The 22146-nt window shown below is 42.3% G+C and overlaps 1 protein-coding gene across 3 annotated transcripts in view; it reads right to left on the bottom strand.

The window, feature by feature from the left end:
• Positions 1 to 22146, bottom strand: part of LOC137346577 (serine/arginine repetitive matrix protein 3-like) — a 372584-nt gene that overhangs the window by 222243 nt on the left and 128195 nt on the right. For all 3 annotated transcript variants that reach the window (XR_010968731.1, XR_010968732.1, XM_068010094.1), the window contains exon 2: positions 19144 to 19245. Coding sequence is in view for 1 of the 3 variants with exons in the window: in XM_068010094.1 (XP_067866195.1) it covers positions 19144 to 19245 (102 nt within the window). In the remaining 2 variants the exon portion in view is untranslated. The remainder of the gene's footprint in view (positions 1 to 19143; positions 19246 to 22146) is intronic.

The following is a 22146-nucleotide window of genomic DNA, read 5'->3' as shown; positions in this document are numbered from 1 at the left end:
ACGGGCATTAGTGAACCATATGGGTTTTTACGACATCTAGTAGTTTCATGATCATTATTAATGAGACTCGTTTTTTATTCCAGATTTATCAATTAATTGAATTTAAATTCCCTCAGTTGCCATGGTGGGATTTCAATCTCCAAAGCATTAGTCCGGGTTTCAGGGTTATTAGTCCAGTCACATTACCACCATGCTATGGTCCCCGTGTTCCTTCAAGATAGGGAAAATGGTAAAGGGGAAGGAGTAGCCTTAGTGATTAAGGTTGAAATCAGTTTGATGATAAAAGAGGATATAACGAGAAGCAAGCAGGCAGTGGAGATTTTATGGGTAGAATTAAGAAATAGAAAAGGATTTAAAATTGTAGTGAGAGTTGTGTACAGGCCCTCCGGTAGCATCTGTGAAGTGTTAAATGGTATAAATGCAGAGATTGGACAAGCATGTAGCAAAAGCAGAGTGGCTTTAATGGAAAATTTTAACTTTCATATAGATAGGGTAGCGGAATAGTTTTCTGCAACAAAATGTCCTACAGCCTACAATGAGGAATGAGGAATTAGTTAACAGCCTAATGGTGTTGTTACGACCACATGGTGTGACATGAGTGGTTTCCACTGTTCAACTCCCCACCTGACCGCAGAAAGTGTTAGAGTTTAGCCCCTTGGTGTTTTATTTTTCAAATGAACAGACAGCGACAGGTTTTCTTGTAGGTTTTAAAAACAGGAAATCAATTGTTTATTGACCAATACGCCTTACCCGAAATTGTCCTAACTGTATCCACTCATGCATTCACTCACACACACACAAGAAGAAACTGATAGAGAAGGGAAAAAGGAAGGTGGCTTTTAGCAGGGAGAAAGGTTACAATAAACCTGTTGAATTCTCTTGGAAATTAAGTTTGAGATGGATGCAGCCCTGAGATGATTGTAGATTTCTCTCTTGATTGAAGTTTCTGTTGAAGATGGTGGGTTACTTCTAGCTCTCACTGCTGTATAAGGTACGTGTCGGATTTTTTCAGCAGGGCATGTGCTCCCTGGCTTGGCTGGAACGCAAGCTGTTCTGATGTTGCTTCTTTCTCCTGGGTGAGTCTCTCTCTTTCTCTCTCTCTCTGGCTGTCTTTTTTAAGGTCAAACTGTCACCTCTCACCTCCTGGTAGAAGACATTTTCATCTCTTCCCCATGGTGATTGCACAATGGTCCAGAACATGGCTACTTCACACCTCCTTTGTTTCAGAAGAAGACATTCAATTCTGGAATATTTTAGGATAGGTGTAGGATGAGTGCCTTGACATAGAACCATAGAACTATTAAAAAAAAGTACAGCACAAAAGGAGGCCATTCTGCCCATCATGTCTGCACCTGCCGAATAAACTATCCGCCCAAACTAATCCCACCTTTCAGCACCTGGTCCATAGCCTTGCAGGTTACAGCACTTTAGGTACATGTCCAGGTACCTCTTAAAAAAATTGGAGGGTCTCTGCCTCCACCACATTCCTGGCAACAAATTCCAGACACCCAACATCCTCTGATTGAAAAAGTTTCCCCTCATGTCCCCTCTAATCCTTCTACCAAACGCCTTAAATCTGTGCCCCCGGTAACTGACCTCTCCGCCAGGGGAAACAGGTCCTTCCTGTCCACTCTAACTAGGCCCCTCATAATTTTGTACACCTCAATCAAGTCACCCCTCAGCCTTCTCGGTTCCAGGGAAAACAACCCTAGCCTATCCAATCTTTCCTCATAGCTGCAACTTTCAAGCCCTGGCAACATTCTTGTAAATCTCCTCTGTACTCTTTCCAGAACAATTATGTCCTTTCTGTAATGTGGTGACCAGAACTGTATGCAATACTCTAGCTGTGGCCTAACCAGCGTTTTATACAGTTCCAGCATTACATCCTGCTTTTGTATTCAATACCTCGGCCAATATAGGAAAGCATACCATATGCCTTCTTCATCACTCTATCTACCTGTCCTGCCACCTTCAGGGACCTGTGGACATGCACTTCAAGGTGTCTCAGTTCTTCTACCCTTCTCAATATTCTCCCGTTTATTGTATGTTGCCGCGCTTTATTTTCCCTCCCCAAATGCAATTCCTCACACTTTTCTGGATTGCATTCCATTTGCCACTTTTCCATCCACTCAACCAAAACATTGATATCATTCTGGAATCCATGGCTTTCCTCCTCACTAACTACAAGGCCAATTTTTGTGCCATCAGCAAATTTCCCAATCATGCCACCCACATTTAAGTCGAAATCATTAATATATACCACAAAGAGCAAGGGACCCAACACTGAGCCCTGTGGAACACCACTGGAAGCCTCTTTCCATTCACAAAAAACATCCGTTGACTACTACCCTTTGTTTCCTGTCACTGAGTCAATTCTGGATCCAACCTGTCACATTCCCCTGTAACCCATTAGTTTTCATTTTACTGACCAGTCTTCCATGCGGGACCTTGTCAAATGCCTTACCAAAATCCATGTAAACCACAGCCACTGCACTACCCTCATCAATCCTCCTTTTTATTTCCTCAAAAAATTCAATTAAGTTAGTAAGACACAACCTTTCTTTAACAAATCCATGCTGACTATCCCTGATTAATCTGTGCCTTTCTAAGTGGCAGTTTATCCTATCTCTCAGAATTGATTCTAATAACTTGCCCACCATCGAGGTCAGACTGACTGGTCTATAATTACCCGGCTTATCCCTTGCACCTTTTAAAACAATGGTATAATGTTCGCAGACCTCCAATCATCTGGTACCTCGCCTGTATCTAGTGAGGATTTGAAGATGATCCTCAGCGCATCCGCTATTTCCTCCCTGGCTTCCTTTAACAGCCTGGGATGCAATCTATCTGGTCCTGGTGATTTATCCACTTTCAGGGATGTCAGACCCTCAAGTACTTCCTCTCTCATTATGCTCATCATATCTAATATTTCACACTCCTCTTTAACTAAAATGTCTGCATCAACCCTCTCCTTTGTGAAGACAGAGACACAAAGCTCATTAAGAACCCTGCCCACATCTTCTGCATCCACACATAAGTTCCCCTGTATATCTCTGATAGGCCCTACCCTTTCCTTAGTTATCCTCTTGCTTTTAATGTACTGATAAAACATCTTCGGGTTTTTCTTGATTTTTTCATGTTCTCTCTTTGCTTTTCTATTTTCCATCTTTACTACACCCCTGCACTTTTTCTAGGCTTTCTAAAGTATTAAGATATTTGTGATCGTCATAGGCTTTTTTTTTGCTTTAACTTACCCTATAAGCTTTTAGATAACCAGGGGGCTCTAGATTTGGCAGTACCACCCTTAATCTTTGTGAGGACATGCCTACACTGTGGCCGTAGTATCTTGCTCTTGAATGTCTCCCACTGGTTTGCCACTGATTTTCCGACAAGTAGCTGTATCCAGTCCACTTTTGCCAGATCACCTCTCAGTTTCGTAAAATTTGCCTATCCCCAATTTAGAACCTTTGCTTCTGTTTTATCTTTGTCCTTTTCCATGATTATGCTAAAACTAACTATTATGGTCACTATCTCCAAAATGGTCACCCACTGTTACCTCATCCACTTGCCCAGCTTCACTACCGAAGACTAAATCTAGAATTGCACCCCCTCTCGTTGGGCTTGTTACGTGCTGGCTAAAAAAGATCTCTTGAACGCAGTTCAAGAATTTTGTCCCCTCTGTGCCCTTCACACTGTTTGTAATGTAGCTGCCCCTTTTTTTATTTGAGCTCCACCCATATGGCCTTGTTTAATGATTCATTTAGCATATCATCCCTCCTCAAAGCTGTTATTGATTTCTTAGCTAATAATGCTACACCCCCTCCTTTTTTATCTCCCTCTCACGTCTGAAAACTCTATATCTAGGGATGTTGAGCTGCCATTCTTGCCTCTCTTTAAGCCAAGTTTCTGTGATAGCAACGATATCGTGTTGCCATGTGTCTATTTGTGCCCTCAACTCATCGGTTTTATTTACTATACTCCTTGCAATTAAATTAATACCTTTTAACATTGTCAAATTCCTGTGTTGCACACTTTTTAACCTTTGCTTCTTCTGGCTTTCAGAGTCATTTGCTAATTTTCTGCATCCTGTTCTCTGCCCTGAAATTGTCCCATCCAAGACTGCGCTTAGGTTCCCATTCCCCTGCCAATCTTGTTTAAACCATCCCCAACAGCACTAGCAAACATTCCTGCAAGGATATTTGTCCCAGTCATTTTCAGGTGCAGACTGTCTGGCTTGTACAGGTCCCACCTTCCCCAGAACCAGTCCCAATGCCCCAGAAATCTGAAGCCCTCCCTCAAAAAAAAAATCCTGCAGCATTTCTCCAGCCATGCATTCATCTGGTGTATTTTCCTATTACTATACTCACTAGCTCATGGCCTTGGGAGTAATCCGGAGATTATTACCCTTGTGGTCCTGCTTGCTAATCTCTTTCCTAACTCCCTAAACTCAGCCTGTAGGACCCTATCCCTCTTACTTGCTATATCATTAGTACCAATGTGGACCACGACCTCTGGCTGTGCACCCTCGCCCTCCAGAATGTCTGTAGCCGCTCGTGATATCCATGATCCTTGCTTCAGGGAGGCAACATACGATCCTGGAATCACTTCTGCGACCACAAAAACGTCTATCTGTTCCTCTAACCATAGAATCCCCTACCACTATTGCTCTCTCGTCCTTTTTCCTCCCTCCCTCCCAGCACAGCTGAGTCACCCATGGTGTTCCGATCATGACTCTCACTGCACTCTACAGAGGAGCCCTCCTTCCCATCAGTACTCATAACTGAATACTGGTTAGAAAGTGGGATGCCCTCCGGGGACTCCTGCACTACCTGCCCTGACCTTCTTGTCTGTCTGGCAGCTATCCAGTCACTCTCTGCCTGTGCTCTCTTAAACACCGGGTTGACTATCTCCTGAAACGTGCTATCCACTTAGTCCTCTGCCTCGCGGATGCGCCAGTGACTCCAGCCGCTGATTGAGCTGCGAAACCTGAAGCTCAAGCTGGAGACACTTCCTGCAGATGGGTTTGTCAAGGACACATGGTGCGTCCACGACTTCCCACATACCACAGGAGGCACATTCCACTTGGCCGAGCTGCCCTGACATTGCTTAGCTTTACAATCAATTATTGCCAGTGCAATAAGTGTAATAATTTAACAGTTATTTGCAAACAGCTTTATCTCCTTCACCGTTGAGGCTGAAAAGGCAACAAAGAAAGGGACCAAAGAGCACCTCCCCACCCCAGCCAGCGAAATCCCCCACACACAACTCACAGCCTCACTATGTGCAAACAGCACTATTCCAGCTAGTAATCACTAATAAATTACAGGTAGCTTTACTAGGGCTTTATTTTGAAAAGAACCTTTTTTTTTTACTTTGCTCTATTGAAGCTAAGTACAGGCAACAACAGCTGCCATCCACCAACCAATGAGCCCACAGATTTCCTGTGATGTCACTGGTAGTTTTTTCCCCCCACTTATCAAACAGAGCACGTGCCAACACAGCCAGAGCTCCTACTGCTTCCCCAGACTTCAGGTAGTAAAGGGCCGCGAGCCCCGCTCTTTATTTAAACAGTTCCACTGCAATCCCAGTTCCTCCCAGGTCCGCTGCTGCCTCGGACGTCAAGTAGTAAAGTACCTCCAGCCCCGCTCTTTATTTAAACAGCTCCGCTCCAGTCTTAGTTCCTCCCAGGTCTACCGCTGCCCCAGACTTCAGGTAAGTCAAGATATCTTTTAGCTTTGAAAATTTGTCTTTGTCTTTGAGAGACAGTTTGAACAAACAAAAGGCTAATCCTCTTTTTCTTAGGTGGCCATTTTGGACCAATGTTCACTTTTTAAAATAAAGGTTCATTTTTTGAAAGACAAAGTCCGTTTTTCATAACTCTTCAGAACTAGTCTATGATTGTTGTTTCATCGCACTTCCGGTGTGCGTGACAGTGTGTGAACATTTATCTAATAGCAATCATAATATTATCAAGTTCAATGTAATGTTTGAAAGGGAAAAATATGAAACAGTTATTAAGGTTCTATCTTTAGGCAAGGCTGACTTCAATGTGATGAGACAGAGACTGTCCACAGTAAACTGGGCAAATCTGTTAATGGGTCAAATGACAGAAGATCAGCGGGAGGTATTCAGAATCAAATATAATGTGATACAGAACCAGTTTATAACCCTAAGGGGAAAGAACTCTACTTTCCAAAAAATGACAGCCATAAAAAGAGGTAAAAAAAGACAACAAAAAACTAAAAGAAAAAGCATGCAAAAATGCACAAAAAAAGATCCTGGTGACTGGGAAAAATAAAAAGAACAGTAAAGGGTGACAAAGTAGATAGTCCATGCTGAATACTTACTTTGCATCAGTACCTACTGTAGAGGAACAAGTCAGCATGCCAGACAACCCAAGGAAACTAATATCGGGTCAGGGATTTTTCCACATTAACATAAGCAAAAGTAATGAAGAAAATAATGACACTAAAGAGTGACAAATTCCAAGGACCAAATGGTTTCCATCCCAGGATTTCAAAGGATGTAGATGAGAATATCTCATTTCCCTAACTATAATTTTCCAAAATTCTCTCATTTCGGGATCTGTTCCTTTAGATTGGAAAATTAGACATGTCACTCTGCTGCTTATGAAGGTGAGAGGCAAACCAGGAAATTATGGACCAGTCAGCCTAACATCTGTTGCCGGGCAATTACTAGAGTCTATAATTAATAGGGTGACAGGACACCTTCAACATTTTCAGCTGATCAGACAGAACCAGCATGGATTTGTAGAGGGTAGGTCATGCCTGACAAATCCAATTGAATTTTTTGCAGAGGTGATGAAATTAGTGGACAGGGGAATGCCTATGGATGTTATTTATATGGATTTGCAGAAGGCATTTGACAAAGTTCTTCATAAGAGACTGTTTGCTAAAGTTGAAGTTCATGGGATTGAAGGCAAATTACAGACCTGGTTAGGAAATTGGTTGAGTGGCAAGAGACAGACAGTAGGGATAATGGGCAGGTACTCTAATTGGCAGAATGTTACTAGCAATGTCCCACAAAGATTTGTGTTGGGGCCTCAATTATTTACTGTATTTATTAATGACTTAGATGATGGGATAGTAAGCCACATATCAAAATTTGCCAATAACACAAAGATAGGTGACATTGTAGGCAATGTAGATGGAAGTGTAACATTACAAAGAGATATTGATAGATTAAGTGAATGGGTCAAACTGTGGCAAATTAATTTCAATGTAGGCAAATGTGAGGTCATCCACTTTCGACCTAAAAAGGATAGAACAGGATACTTTCGAAATGATGAAAATCTCAGAACAGTGGAGGACCAAAGACAGTGGGAGATGGGGTGGGGGTGGTGAGGTGCAGATACATAGATCATTGAAATGTCATGAACAGGTACAGAAAATAATCAAGAAAGCTAATGGAATGCTGGCCTTTACACTGAGCAGATGAGTATACAAGGGGTAGAAGTCATGTTTCACACCTGGAGAATTGTGAGCAGTTCTGGGTGCCACAACGTACGAAGGATATATTGACCTCGGAGGGGGCGTAGCGTAGATTTATCAGAATGATACCTGGACTCCAAGGTATGAGGAGCAATTACACAAATTATGAGGAGCAATTACACAAACTAGGGTTGTGTTCCCTGGAATTTGGAAGGTTAAGAGGTGATTTGATCAAAGTTTTCAAGATATTAAGAGGAGCAGATAGGGTAGATGGTGAGAAACTATTTTCACTGTTTGGCGCGTCTAGGACTGGGGGCATAACCTAAAAATTAGAGCCGGACTTTTCAGGAGTGAAATTAGGAAACATTTCTACACGCAAAGGGTGGTAGAAGTTTGGAACTCTCTTCCATAAACAGCAATTGATGCTAAATCAACTGTGAAATTTAAAATTGAGATTGACACAGTATTGTTAGCCAAGTGTATTAAGGGATAAAGGGCAAAGGTGGGTATATGGAGATAGATTACAGATCAGTCATGATCTCATTGAGTGGTGGAAGAGGCTCAAGGAACTAAATGGCTGACTCCTGTTCCTATGTTCCTAAATATTTAACATGAGACCATATGAACTAGGAGCAGGAGTAGGCAATTCAGCCCCTCGAACCTGCTCCACCATTCAATACGATCATGGCTGATCTCAGCTCTGCCTCAACTCCACTTTCCTGCCCATTCTCCATAACCCTTCAACCCATTACTAATTAAAAATCTGTCTATCTCCTCCTTAACTTTACTCAATGTCCTGGCATCCAGATTCACGACCCTTTGAGAGAAGTAATTTCTCCCCATCTCTGTTTTAAATCTGCTACCCCTTATCCTAAAACTATGACACCTCGTTCTAAATTGCCCCACCAGAGGAAACATCCTCTTTATGTCTACTTTGTCAATCCCCTTAATCATCTTATATACCTCAATTAGATCTCTTCTCATTCTTCTAAACTCTAGAGAGTAAAGGCTTAAACTGCTCAATCTGTCTTCATAAGACAAACCCCTCATCTCTGGAATCAATCTAGTGAACCTCCTCTGAACTGCCTCCAATGCAACTACATCCCTCCTCAAGTAAGGGACCAAAACTGTACGCAATACTCCAGGTGCGGTCTCACTCATGCCTTGTACAATTGCAGCAACACTTCCCTACTTTGATACTCTATTCCTTGAACAATAAATGCCAAAATTCCATTTGCCTTCCTTATTACCTGCTGCACCTGTATACAGGTTTTCTGCGATTCATGCACGAGGACACCCAGGTCCCTCTGCACCAAAGTACTCTGAAGTTTCTCTCCATTTAGATAATAATTTGCCTTTCTATTCTTCTGACCACACTTATCCATGTTAAACTCCATTTACCATAAAGGCCCATTCACCTAATATATCCATATTCATTTGTAAATTTCTTATTTCTTTATTGCAACTTACTATCCCACCTATTTTAGTGTCAACTGCAAATTTGGCTATAGTACCTATTATCCCTGCATCCAAGACATTAATATAGATTGTAAATAGTCGGGGCCTGAGGACCGAACCCCGTGGCACCCCACTAGTTACATCTTGCCAACCAGAAAAGGACCCATTTATCCCGACTCTCTGTTTTCTGTTGGTTAGTCAATCCTCTATCCAAACTAATAAATTGTCCATGACCCCATGTGATCTTACCTTGTGTATTAACCTTTTGTGTGGCACGTTTTCAAATGCCTTCTGGGAGTCCAGATATATGACATCTACAGAATCCCCATTATCCACTTTACTTGTTACATCCTCGAAGAACCTTAGCAAATTAGTCAAACACGATTTACCCTTCATAACACTATGCTGACCCTGATGGATTGCGTTTTGACTTTCTAAATGTCCTATTATTACTTCCTTAATAATGGATTCTAACAATTTCCCAACTACAGATGTTAAACTAACTGGTCTATAGTTTCCTACTTTCTGCCTCCCTCCATTTTTGAATAAGGGCATTATATTAGCATTTTTTCAATCTACCGGAACCTTTCCGGCATCCAGGGAATTTTGGATTATAACCAATGGATCCACTATCTCCGCTGCCACTTCCTTTAAGACCCTAGGATGTAGGCCATCAGGCCCTGGGGACTTGTCTGCCCCAATAGTTTGCTTAGTACTTTTTTCCTAGTGATGATGATTATCCTAAGTTCCTCCCTTTCTATAACCTCTGCATTACCTACTACTACTGGGATGGTACTAGTGTCCTCCACCGTGAAAACGGAGGCAAAATACTGATTTAATGTCTCCGCCATTTCTGTGTTCTCCACTATTAACTCCCCAGTCACATCCTCCAAGGGACCAATATTCACTTTAGTTACTCTCTTCCCTTTTATATACTTATAAAAGCTTTTGCTATCCATTTTTATATTTTGCGCTAGTTTTCTTTCATAATTTACCTTTGCTCTTTTTATTACTTTTTTAGTAATCCTTTGTTGATTTTTAAAAGTTTCCCAATCTTCCAGCCTGCCACTGGCCTTTGCAATATGGTATGCCTTAGTTTTTGTTTTTATGTTATCCTTAACTTACTTGCTTAGCCATGGATGTTTTTTCCCCCTCTTACAATCTTTCTTCCTCTCTGGAATATATTTTAGTTAGGAGGAATTGAATATCTCCTTAAACATCTGTCATTGCTCATCAACTGTCCTACCTTTTAGTCTTCCTGCCCAGTCCACTAGGGTCAAACCTGTCCTCATGCCTATGTAATTACCTTTGTTTAACTCCAGAATGCTAGTGTGGGCCTCCAGTTTCTCACCTTCAAACTGAATTTGAAATTCTAGCATGCTATGATCACTCTTCCCTAGAAGATCCGTAACTATGAGATCATTAATTAATCCCGCCTCATTACACAATACCAAATCTAGAATAGCCTGCTCCCTGGCTGTTCTACAACATATTGCTCCAAAAAACAATCTCTAATACATTCAATGAGCTCTCCCTCAAGGCTACCCTTGCCAATTTGATTAATCCAGTCCATAAGCATATTAAAATCACCCATGATTATAGTATCTTTCTTACAAGCTCCCAGTATTTCCTGGTTTATACCGTGCCTCACTGTGGAACTACAGTTTGGTGACCTATAGATTACTCCCACCAGGGACTTCTTTCCCTTGCTATTTCTTATTTCTACCCAGACTGATTCTACGTCTTGATCTCCGGTGCCTATATCATTTCTCACTACGACACTGATCTCTTCCTTTACTATCAAAGCAACACCACCTCCTTTTCCTTCATGCCTATTCTTCCAAAATACTGAGTACTCTTGGATATTCAATTCCCAAACCTGGTTTCCCTGCAATCACGTCTCAGTAATCGCCACTAAATCATACCCACTCATCTCTATTTGCGCTGTTAACTCATTAATTTTATTCCGAATGTTTGTGCATTCAGATACAAAGCCTTTAAGTTTGTTCTATTATCAAATTCCCCTACTCTTGTACGATTCTTCGGTGCAATATGATGTTCACATGTTCTGTCCCTACCTTTTATTTTCTGGTAACAATCAGCCTCATCACTAACCTGCACTCCTACCTTCCCCTTTAACCCTGACTTCCTAATTTTCCATGCAACTGAACCCTCCCCCCCACTAGTTAGTTTAAAGCCCTATCAACAGCCCTAGTTATGTGATTCGCCAGGACTCTGATCCCAGCATGATTCAGGTGGAGCCTGTCCCATCGGAACAGCTCCCTCCTTCCCCAGTACTGGTGCCAATGTCCCATGAATTCAAATCCATTTCTCCCACACCAATCTTTGAGCTACGCATTTACCTCTTTAATCTTATTGATCCTGTGCCCATTAGTTCGTGGCTCAGGTAGTAATCCGGAGACTATTACCTTTTTGGTTCTGCTTTATAATTTATCTCCTATCTGCTCAGCAGAACCTCTATCCTTGTTCTACCTATATTGTTGGTACCTACGTGGACCACAATAACTGGATCTTTCTCCTCCCACTCCAAGTTCCTCTGCAGCCCAGATGAGATATCCTGAACCCTGGCACCAGGTTGGCAACACAGTCTTTGGGATTCTCAATTCTGGCCACAGAGAACAGTGTCTATGCCCCTAACTATACTATCCCCAATTACAACTACATTCCTCTTTTCTCCTTTTTCCTCAACCAAGGATTTCCCCCCACTGTGGTTGACAGGGCCCTCAACCGTGTCCGGCCCATTCCCCGCACCTCTACCCTCACCCCTTCCCCTCCCTCCCAGAACTGTGACAGGGGTCCCCTTGTCCTCACTTTTCACCCCACCAGCCTCCATATCCAAAGGATCATCCTCCGCGATTTCCGCCACCTCCAGCGTGATGCTACTACCAGTCGCATCTTCCCCTCCCTTCCCCTGTCAGCATTCCGAAGGGATCGTTCCCTCTGCGACACCCTGGTCCACTCCTCCATTACCCCCACCACCTCGTCCCCGTCCCATGGCACCTTCCCCTGCAATCGCAGGAGGTGTAATAACTGCCCATTTACCTCCTCTCTCCTCACTGTCCCAGGCCCCAAACACTCCTTTCAGGTGAAGCAGCGATTTACTTGTACTTCTTTCAATGTAGTATACTGTATTCGCTGCTCACAGTGTGGTCTCCTCTACATTGGGGAGACCAAGCGCAGACTGGGTGACCGCTTTGCAGAACATCTCCGCTCAGTCCGCAAGCAGGACCCTGAGCTTCCGGTTGCTTGCCATTTCAACACTCCCCCCTGCTCTCATGCTCACATCTCTGTCCTGGGATTGCTGCAGTGTTCCAGTGAACATCAACGCAAGCTCGAGGAACAGCATCTCATCTACCGATTAGGCACACTACAGCCTGCCGGACTGAACATTGAGTTCAATAATTTCAGAGCATGACAGCCCCCCATTTTACTTTCATTTTCAGTTATTTTTTTCTTCCTTTTTTTTTTACATGCTTTTTCGCATTTTTTTACAATCTTTTTTTTGCATTTAGTTCATTTCATCTTAGTTTGTTCAGTTTGCTTACCCACTGTTTTTTTCAGGTTTGCACTTGCTGCTGTTCAATATTCAGTGTATTAACACCTAATCTGTACTAATGCTTTGTCTTTCAACACACCATTAACATATTGTTTGCCTTTGCTCCGTGACCTTTTGGTCAGCTATGTGGCCTGGTCCAATCTGCACCTTCTCCTTTGTTATCTCTTGCCCCACCCCCACCTCACTTGCTTATAACCTGTGACTTTTCTAATATTTGTCAGTTCCGATGAAGGGTCACTGACCCGAAACGTTAACTCTGCTTCTCTTTCCACAGATGCTGCCAGACCTGCTGAGTGGTTCCAGCATTTCTTGTTTTTATTCCTCTTTTCTCCCCCCACTTAAATCTTTCTCTTCATTAAAGGCACTTAATTTGGCCTGGACTTGACTAAGTCACACCACATGTTCATCCCAAATGACCTTGAATGAGGCTTAGCAAACAAAAAGCAGACTTTGTCCTCACTTTTTGCTCGTATTTTTACAGATTTCTTTTTACAGTGAGTTGTTATGATCTGGAATGCACTGCCTGAAAGGGTGATGGAAGCAGATTCAATAGTAACTTACAAAAGGGAATTGGATAAATGCTTGAAAAGGAAAAGGATTGCTGGGCTATGGGGAAAGAGAAGGGGACTAATTGGACAGCTCTTTCAAAGAGTCAATACATGCACGATGAGCTCAATGGCTTCAATCTGTGATGTATCATTCTACATACGAATGCTCAATTCAATGCTAAACACAGACAACTCCATTGGCTCTTCACTGCCTAACGTTTTAACTGGTAATTTTCTATACTAAAGTTCATGAAAAGGGAAATCTTTAGCCTTTAATCTTAAAGAAAAGCTTCAGATGTTATGTGCAATGTTCCCTCTAAGCTGTGCGGCGTGCGGCCATGCAGCAATCCATAACTTACAGCACAGGGAACAAACAGACTGTGCACAACCAATGGTCCCTTTAAGATGCGAGCATGCATGGCTGTGCAGCAATCTTAAAAGGACTACATTTTGCTGTGTGCAGTCTGTTTTTTGCACAGAAAAATTAGAGGGAACACTGGCTTTGTGATGTGATTTTTGAGAGGTTTTTTTTTTATGAGGAGTGCTCTGAAAGCAGGTAGATTAGAATTTGCTCACAAGGTATTCTTTTGGGGTTATTGAAATGCAATTACCTCAGGACGTTTTGATTTGCAATTGATGCTGTCATGATTTTCCATAAAGAGGTGAAGAATTAGACCCGAATAAAGCTCCAATAATGCAGCTGTGAGGAAATATGAAATGTTCCAGCCATATATGTATTTGTCTAATGTAGCGAATTCTCACCACCTCCACAAGATTCACGAATGCAACAAAAACTGCACTATGAAAACTGTACCGAAAATCGTGATAAAAGCAGTCAAGATAAAAAATAAATCAACCTATTTCATCATTATCAAGTGCATGAGTACACATAAAGCTTTATCAATGGGCTGCAGCCTCCAACCAACCAATTCCTGCAGCATCTGTGAGAAATGGCTGCGCCAGAGTCATACATCATAATAACTCAATTTTTACATAGTTGAGAAGACCGTTTCTTTCAAGTACATCGGAAAATAGAAAATAACTTGTCCAGCATCCATGCATCAACCTATATTCAAGCATAAATGCCAATAAGGTTGTTTCTCTTGACATTCAGGTTCATTGACCAGACTTTTATGTTAGCTTAAAGTTAGAGTACAAAGTGACAAAGCCCTTAGATCAGGTCATTACAAAGTGTTGTAAAAATACACCCAAAAGAATCCTGCCTGATCTAATTTATTATATTGCTTCATAACCCAACCACCAAATGACGATATGGTCTAACTGTGTCTTTTCTCCTACGCACTTCAACATCCTGTACTTAAAGGCCCAGTGCTTTCATCTAATTTTCTTAATTGAAAATTTACCCATCACTGATTGATAAGTTCTAGTTCAGTGTAAACTTAATACATCAAGATGCTTAATTGCAAAAAAAACTATGGAAACCACAGCCTTCTGACTATTCTTCATTAACTATGTCACTAATAACCCTCACACTATAGTTACGACTACTGGCACCTGAGCCCAGTGACACTGACAAAGGGTTTTCATTTCCAGGTTCATAAAAATAATGAGCCTTGAGGTTGGGAATTTAAGCTTCAGGATCATGGTACATTCACAAATTGCTTAGACTTTGCTGGACATTTAGAATGTTTATTGTTCCCAACCATCCAGTTTCTGCATGCAATATCTACATGAGAGAGAAGAAAGAGCTTCCATTTATGCAGTACCTATAATGACCTTAGGACATCACAAAGCCCTTTACAACTAACAAAAGTACTTTTGCAGTATAGTCACTGTTGTAATGTAGGAAACGTGGTAACTAATTTGCGCAAAGCAAGGTCCCACAGAAAGCTATTATGTAATAACCAGATAATTTATTTTGGTGATGTTGGTTGAGGAATATTAGCTAAGTCATTCAGGAGAACAAATAGTGCCGTGCGATCTTATATGTCCATCTGTGAGGGCAGACGGGGCATCAGTTTAACATCTCATCTGAAAGAGGGCTCCTCTGACAGTACAGTACTGCCTTAGTACCAGACTGCAGTCTCAACCTAGATTATGTGCTCAAGTATCTGAAGTGGGGCTTGAACCCAGGATTCAGAGCTGAGAGTGCTACCACTGAGCCAGATCCCTGAAACTTGCAGTGAAATTGATTTCTATATCGCTGCAGTTTATAATCATATGATAGAATCACATGGTTTGGACTGAAGGGCAATTATGCCAGGAGAGTTTAATATCTGGCAGCAAGAGGGCAAAGCATTTGAAAAGCAGGCAAGAGACACCTTGTTAAAGAGACGAGGCACAGTATACCGCAAACCAGGACAAAGAAGCCCACTTGATCAGCCCCCCATCCAACACTTTAAACATTCGCTCCTTCCACCACTGATGCCACATGACTGCAGTGTGCACTATTTACAAGATGCAATGAAGCAACTCACCAAACCGTCTTCGACAGCACTTCCCCAAACCTATGACCTCTACCACATAGAAGGACAAGGGCAGTAGGCGCATGGGAACATCACTGCCTCCAAGTTCCTCTCCAAGTCAGCATCCTGACATGAACATATATTGCCATTCCTCTGTTGTTGCTGGGTCAAAGTCCTGGAACTCTCTACCTAACAGCACTGTTAGAGTACCTTCACCACATGAATTGCAGTGGCTCAAGAAGGCAGCTCACCATCACCTCCTCAAGGGAAATTAAGGATGAGCAATAAATGCTGCAGCGTTGCCTACATCTGTGCATCTAACCCCCCCACTACAAACACAGTAAAGAATAGGAAAGAAGATAAGTGAAGGACTGGTTAGATGATGTCAAGCTTGTGATTGAAAGTTTGTAGATTGTAGGAAGAAGTGGAGACCAAAAGTGGCAATCACTATAAGCACCAATTCTAACCATCATGTGGACTAGGCTGCACAATGCTTTAAGGATGCGATACATCTCAGCTTCATATTGGCTTGTATGATCCAATAATCTTTCTTGTTCCTGAAAATTCATAAGCTTTTAAAATTTGATTTGAGTTTCTCTACTGTGGTTAAAGATATCAATTGCTTACAAGACCCTCTTGCCTGTACATAATAGGTAATAGATAATAATAATGTTATAACATAATAACCAAAGCAACTCTTCCTCCAACAACTTGGGATTTCTTGAGTTATGATAAATCAATGAATATGCCATTAATTGGCAGATACTCGAATATGAATAATTAATAGATGACGTTATTTTGTTTAATAGAGAACATTCCACCTGATTGCATAAGTATTGCTCAAAGGAAATACTCATTCAAGCTGGACTTAAGTCACATGGGAACACCAAAAAAAAAAAGCCCCTGGAAAAGCACCAAGCACGACTTACGAAACATCGTCTGCAACATTTCAGTGAATAAAGTAAATCAGTTTGTTCTGGAACTGTACATGGGGCCTATAATCTTCCTGTCATTTAGGTTTAAAATGGTGTTGAATCATCATGCAGGAGCACTGCTCCAACTGAAGCGGACATCTGGAACCGCTGCAATGCAGCATGGGTACAGCTGAGTCTGCGAAGACGTCATAAATCAGCTTTGTACCTAGAGAATTCTTTCTCTTTCAAAGCATTTCAATTACTTCCCACTTGATATTCTTCCACCGATGTACATATTTATTGCTGTACTTTATTGAATATGTACTGGTAAATGTACCAAGGTAAAAAAAAAGATTTTCCTCCATTTTCACAGTAAACTAGGTATTGTACTGAATTGGATATGAAGATGTGAAGGGGAAGGAAACCTTAACCAACATCTTTCTGTTTGTATTCCTTATGGTAACAGCTGTTGACTTTGGGAAATGGAAGTTTCTCTACTTTTGGCATCTAGTATCAACATCAAGCATTCTCAGATCAGATGCTGGGTACAGCTCCTTGCACATTGCGCCAACTACATGCCTTAATGCCTGATCTCAAACCAGCAGCCTCTACTGCCCTGGTCTGATACTTCCATAGCCCCTACCAGCCATCCTTAAGGGCAACTTTCACCCCTGTCATATAGCCCTGAGATTTTCATGCCAGTAGTGGCATAGATTCGGTTGAAAAATTCTAATGTAATGGAGGTAAAACATATTCAAATCTTGCTGCACCTCCACCAAGCTCCATCAAATATCAGATGCTTATGTTGCACTGCACTGTCTCAATGTTACAGCATGAGCTCAACCAACTCCCCAAAAATCAATGATTTCACAAGATTGTGATGCATGGTGTATTCATCCCATTTATTCAATGGCACAAATACAACTTTTTCTTGCTTGTCAGTAACTAGATTTAACTGCATGCAACTTAGAATATACCTAGATGCAGCACTGTGCATGGGTGTATAAGAGATGCCACACATATACTCCTGTGCATGTGCACTGATGCTCTGGGTTTCAGAAGAAGTGTACAACCTTGCTGTCACAAAGTGAGGTTGCCTTGTTTTATACACCTCGTTCACATTGCTGTCCTAGATATAACAAAGGTATTAGTGCCAACTTAGCAGTTGGCAGGAAAAAAGACAGAAGCGCAAGGGGAGAGCCAACTGTGTAACAGCCCTGACAAACAAATTTTTCTGCAGCACCTGTGGAAGAGCCTATCACTCTAGAATTGGCCTTTATAGCCACTCCAGGCGCTGCTCCACACACCACTGACCACCTCCAGGCGCTTACCCATTGTCTCTCGAGATAAGGAGGCCAAAGACGGGAGTGCCAGATTTTAGGTAGCTCCACACTGATGCCTACTCAGAATAGGTTGGACCTATCAACTCTCTTCAAATATATTAGCGGTCATGCAGTTACCACACACCAATAATGTGTTTGGAAATGGACATAAATGGGCAGGCAATTATTTTTTTATATCAGTAGAGAGATAAATAGGAACGTAAGCTAAAAGGAAGAGCAAGTCATATTAAATAGGACATAATCAAATTTAAAAACTAGGGATTGAGGTAAAGGGAAGACAAAGTGAGTAAATTATTTCTGTTTTTATTGTAAATTATTTTTCTGGTGTGATTTTTGCAGCATGAAGTTAATCTGCTCTTCACTGATTTTTTGCTGTAATATTGGGCAACACAAGAGGGACTTGATTTACTGAATCAGAAGTGTTGCATTATGACTCTCTAATTACATGAATATAAACATGGATTTAATCATTAGGTGTAAAAGATTTATATATTGTTATATACATAAAATGCATGCTGTATTTCACATTGTATAATTACACTACCATTCAATACAAGAGATTCAAAAAATGTAAATAATTTCTAATAAGTAAATGTACATCAAGTATTTATAAATAAACCTTTTAAATGCAATTAAAAGCATGGAAGACCAGTTAATTAATCTTTCATTCACCATCACTGCACAATGCAAGCAAGAGGAAATCCTCACTACATCCATAGTATTTGATGTGAAAGGGAGAAGTGTAATTGAAAAAGAAGGTCTGTGGTTGAAGAGGTTCTGTTCATCAATGCTGAAACCTGACTCAGTAAAATGTGCAAGAATTAATCTCCCAGCATTACTGGAAAATAAATGGCAATTTGTTTTGTCAGGAATAACCAGAGCTGTAAAGTTAGAACTGCCTACTGGTTTCTTACTAGTTTTCTGTGAGAAATAAATGCATTGAAAATTGTGGCATAAAAAGGCTTGAAACTTTCTTTCCATTCATAAAAACAGGAGTAGGTCACTCAGCCCTGCGAATCTGTCCCACCATTCAATTAGATTGTGACTGATCAGCATCTTAACTCCATTTACTCATTGTAGTTCCATAACCCTTAATACCCTTGCCTAACAATAATCTATCTCAATTTTTAATTCTTCAGTTGACCTAGTCTCAACAGTTTTTTGGGGAGAAAGTTGCTTCACCACTGATGGTGTAGCTCTAATTTTAAGATAATACCCACTGATTTTTGACTCTCCCCATCAGAGGAAATAGTTTCTCTATCTAACCTATCAACTCTTTTAATCATCTTAAACACCTCAATGCAATCACCCCTTAATCTTCTATTCTTGAGGGAATACAAACCTACTCATAATTAATGGGGGTACATTCCAGTCTGTAATACATTAAAGAATCATTGGTCAGTTTAATAAAGCAGCATGCACTCACGCGTGACGTCCGTGCGGATCTTCCTTGGTCAATACGCCTTCCTTTTCCATCAGCATTTGCCGAAAGGTCCCGACTTTCTGGCGAATTTCTTCCTGAGTATACCTGAAACAGCAATGGGAGATCAACTTCATGGGTATTCAAGATAGCAAACAGCATGGAAAAGGGAAATCTGGAAGATTACTTTACATTAAGAGTAGGAGAAGGGTACGCATATTCAAAGCCGTGTGCAGACGGGTAGCCCTGACGCCTCCACCCCCATATCTCACCTCCATGAAAATGGCCTGGGGACGGGATGGAGCCAGGGAACTGGCATGCAGGCTGGCGGTGCTATTTTTAGTGTCCACCCACCTCCGCACCTGGCCCCAGTGGGGTCTAAAATTCAAGCCCCTGGAATAGGCTCGGAGACAAAGCATGCAAGGAAAAACCTTGGAATCATTTAAGAACCAATTGGATGCAATCTGGGGGCACTTTAGGGCAATTCTGGATGGATAAGCTAAAATGGACCAGGCTGCCTCACTGTCGAAACCATCTTGTGACCTTGTGAAACAAGTTTCTAAATTTAGCTGCTTAAACAACACACTAAGAAGATAAAGACCTGCACGAGAAAGAATTTCAGTGGTGTGATTACTTTATTTTGAAAGAAAGATACCATTCGCTGGCTTTTTTGGATTGAATTACTGGTGCTGGTATATGTTAATCTGCCCTGTGGTTGTTTTGTTCCCGGTGTGGTGCTAAAACTGGCCTCTTGGGCAGCGTAAATAGAAAACAAGCTTTCAAGCTCAACTAGGATATACCTTGTATAAATAACAATAAATACAGTGTTCAGTAATATATATGCACTAATAGAAGATCATGAGCCACGACTGATGGAGGCTTTATGTATGTAAATAATATTCAACATAGGTTTCTGCACCATAGGCCTGGGATATCCAACTGCAGTTGATAAATTCTGTGTAAGAACAAGAGATATATCATGGGACTTGTAAATTTATGCTGTCCCAATGGAACAACAGCACCCAGAATGTTACCATGACAACAGCCAAGAAGAAAATGAACAACTAACAACACTGATACATAATAAAGAGGAAAAATAAAATACATTTTTCAGCATTTTATATAGTTTGAACTGTCAAATAAAAATTTGGAGCTAATATTATTTGGGATGAATTTTAAAATGTAATTTTGGGGGACTGGGTATTTACACCTGAGCTGAAACAGGATGTTTTATCAAGCATTTTAATACCAAGCTTGGATATTGGACTGAATGTTCGGCTTCGGGGGCCCCAAAATTACCAGCACTGGGCAGCGTGTTAGGGTGGGGGTAGGATGGGTCAGGAATCCCACTTTCCTCCCAATTGAGGCCAATTAAAGCTATTTTAAAGCTTGGAAGAGCTTATCAAGGTTTGAAGTTGAAATTGTTAAAGGGGCACATGGGTTATCCACACCTTCAGAAACAGATCAGCTGAAGGAAGGCAGGTAAAGAGTGGGGTGCCAGTAATGGCTAGCCCAGGGCAACACCCCATCCCCAGAAGATGGTCAGTGGGGTAAAGGGGGACTCGGCACTTGGTAAAGGGGCGCCCTTGGCGCTGTGCAGGTAGCAGGGAGAGTGAACACTCAGCGCCAGGGCTTTGAATGAGTCGGCAACAACCCTGGCGCCACGGGGATGGAAGAGAAGGGGCAAGGCTGCCAAAGATAATTCGGCAGCCACCTGCCCAGAAGGAAGGCTCCAGCTGGCAATGGGGGCACGACTGTCATATTTTGGTCCAGTGGCAATGAGGGGCAACACCCTCTGCTGGAAAGGCATCAGGAAGGCATGGGAGTGGAAAAGGGGCAGAAAGGCAATGGAGGCCAAACCCTCAACACAGGATCTATCGTCGAAGACAGAGCTACATGGAAATGACCGAGAACCAGTGCCACAGAGGACTGTGACTCTCCAGGCAGATGGTCACAGACATCTGTACCATTGTCACCAAAGACCTGGCACCTCGCAGCATTGGTCGCCATGCTCTGCCTGTGGCCATCAAAATCACTGTGGCCTTGAACGTCTTCACTTCTGGCTCCTTCTAAGGATCAGTTGCGGACTTCGTGGCATCTCAAAAATAGCTGCACATCATTGCATTTCACTGGTCACTGATGTCCTCTTTGCCAGAGCTATTCAGCATATTCATTTAACGACAGACACGGCCTTGCAGTGACAGAAGGCGGTGGGTTTCACCTCCATCGCTGCATTCCCCCAGGTACAGGGCATCATCGATTGCACATATGTGGCCATCAAGGCACCCAACGGCCAGCCAGTGAGATCCATCAACAGGAAAGGTTTCCACTCCCTCAACGTCCAACTGGTCTCCAACCACATAAAAAGCTTCCTCCATGTGTGCGCTCGCTTTCCTGGAAGCTGCCATGACTACTTCAACCTCCGCCAGTCCAAGCTGCCTCGGATCTTTACTCCAACCCCCAAAGTGTGTGGATGGCTCCTAGGGGACAAGGGATATCTGACTTCTCTATGGGAGCCCAGACAAAGGCACAGAGGCAATATAACCAATACCACTAGCTCAGTAAGACAACCATTGAGCAGGCCATCAGGCTTCTGAAGTTGTGATTCCAGTGACTGGACCGGTTGGGTGATACCCACGAATGCCCTACCCCCTTGCAGGGTCTCGGCCATTGTGGTGCGCTCTTCTAATGCGCTCTTCGTTACACAGCCCTTCATAGAGGTGGGAACCGTGGGGACAATGTGACCCTGGACGGAGACAGCTCATCGGGGGAGGAGTAGCAGGTGACAGAGGAGAAGGAAAAGGAGGTGGAGGGAGGTGACCCTGTTGCACAACAAGGTGGCCTCCTCCTGCCACCCCCCACAAAGAGGACCTCCCTCCTCTCCCTCATGGCACCCAGCATTAGATCCAAGTTACCATCGACGAAGCGAGGGACTGCCCTGCCCCAGGGACCAGGCCTCCATCTCCCATGTGACATCTTGTTTCCCTCTGTTGCAGTGGAAGGCTTTGG

The sequence above is a fragment of the Heterodontus francisci genome, chromosome 30 (assembly GCF_036365525.1).
Source record: "Heterodontus francisci isolate sHetFra1 chromosome 30, sHetFra1.hap1, whole genome shotgun sequence".
In the NCBI taxonomy this organism is placed as follows: domain Eukaryota; kingdom Metazoa; phylum Chordata; class Chondrichthyes; order Heterodontiformes; family Heterodontidae; genus Heterodontus; species Heterodontus francisci.
The sequence above is the reverse complement of the archived record's forward strand: the minus strand, read 5'-3'. Positions and strand labels throughout refer to the sequence as shown.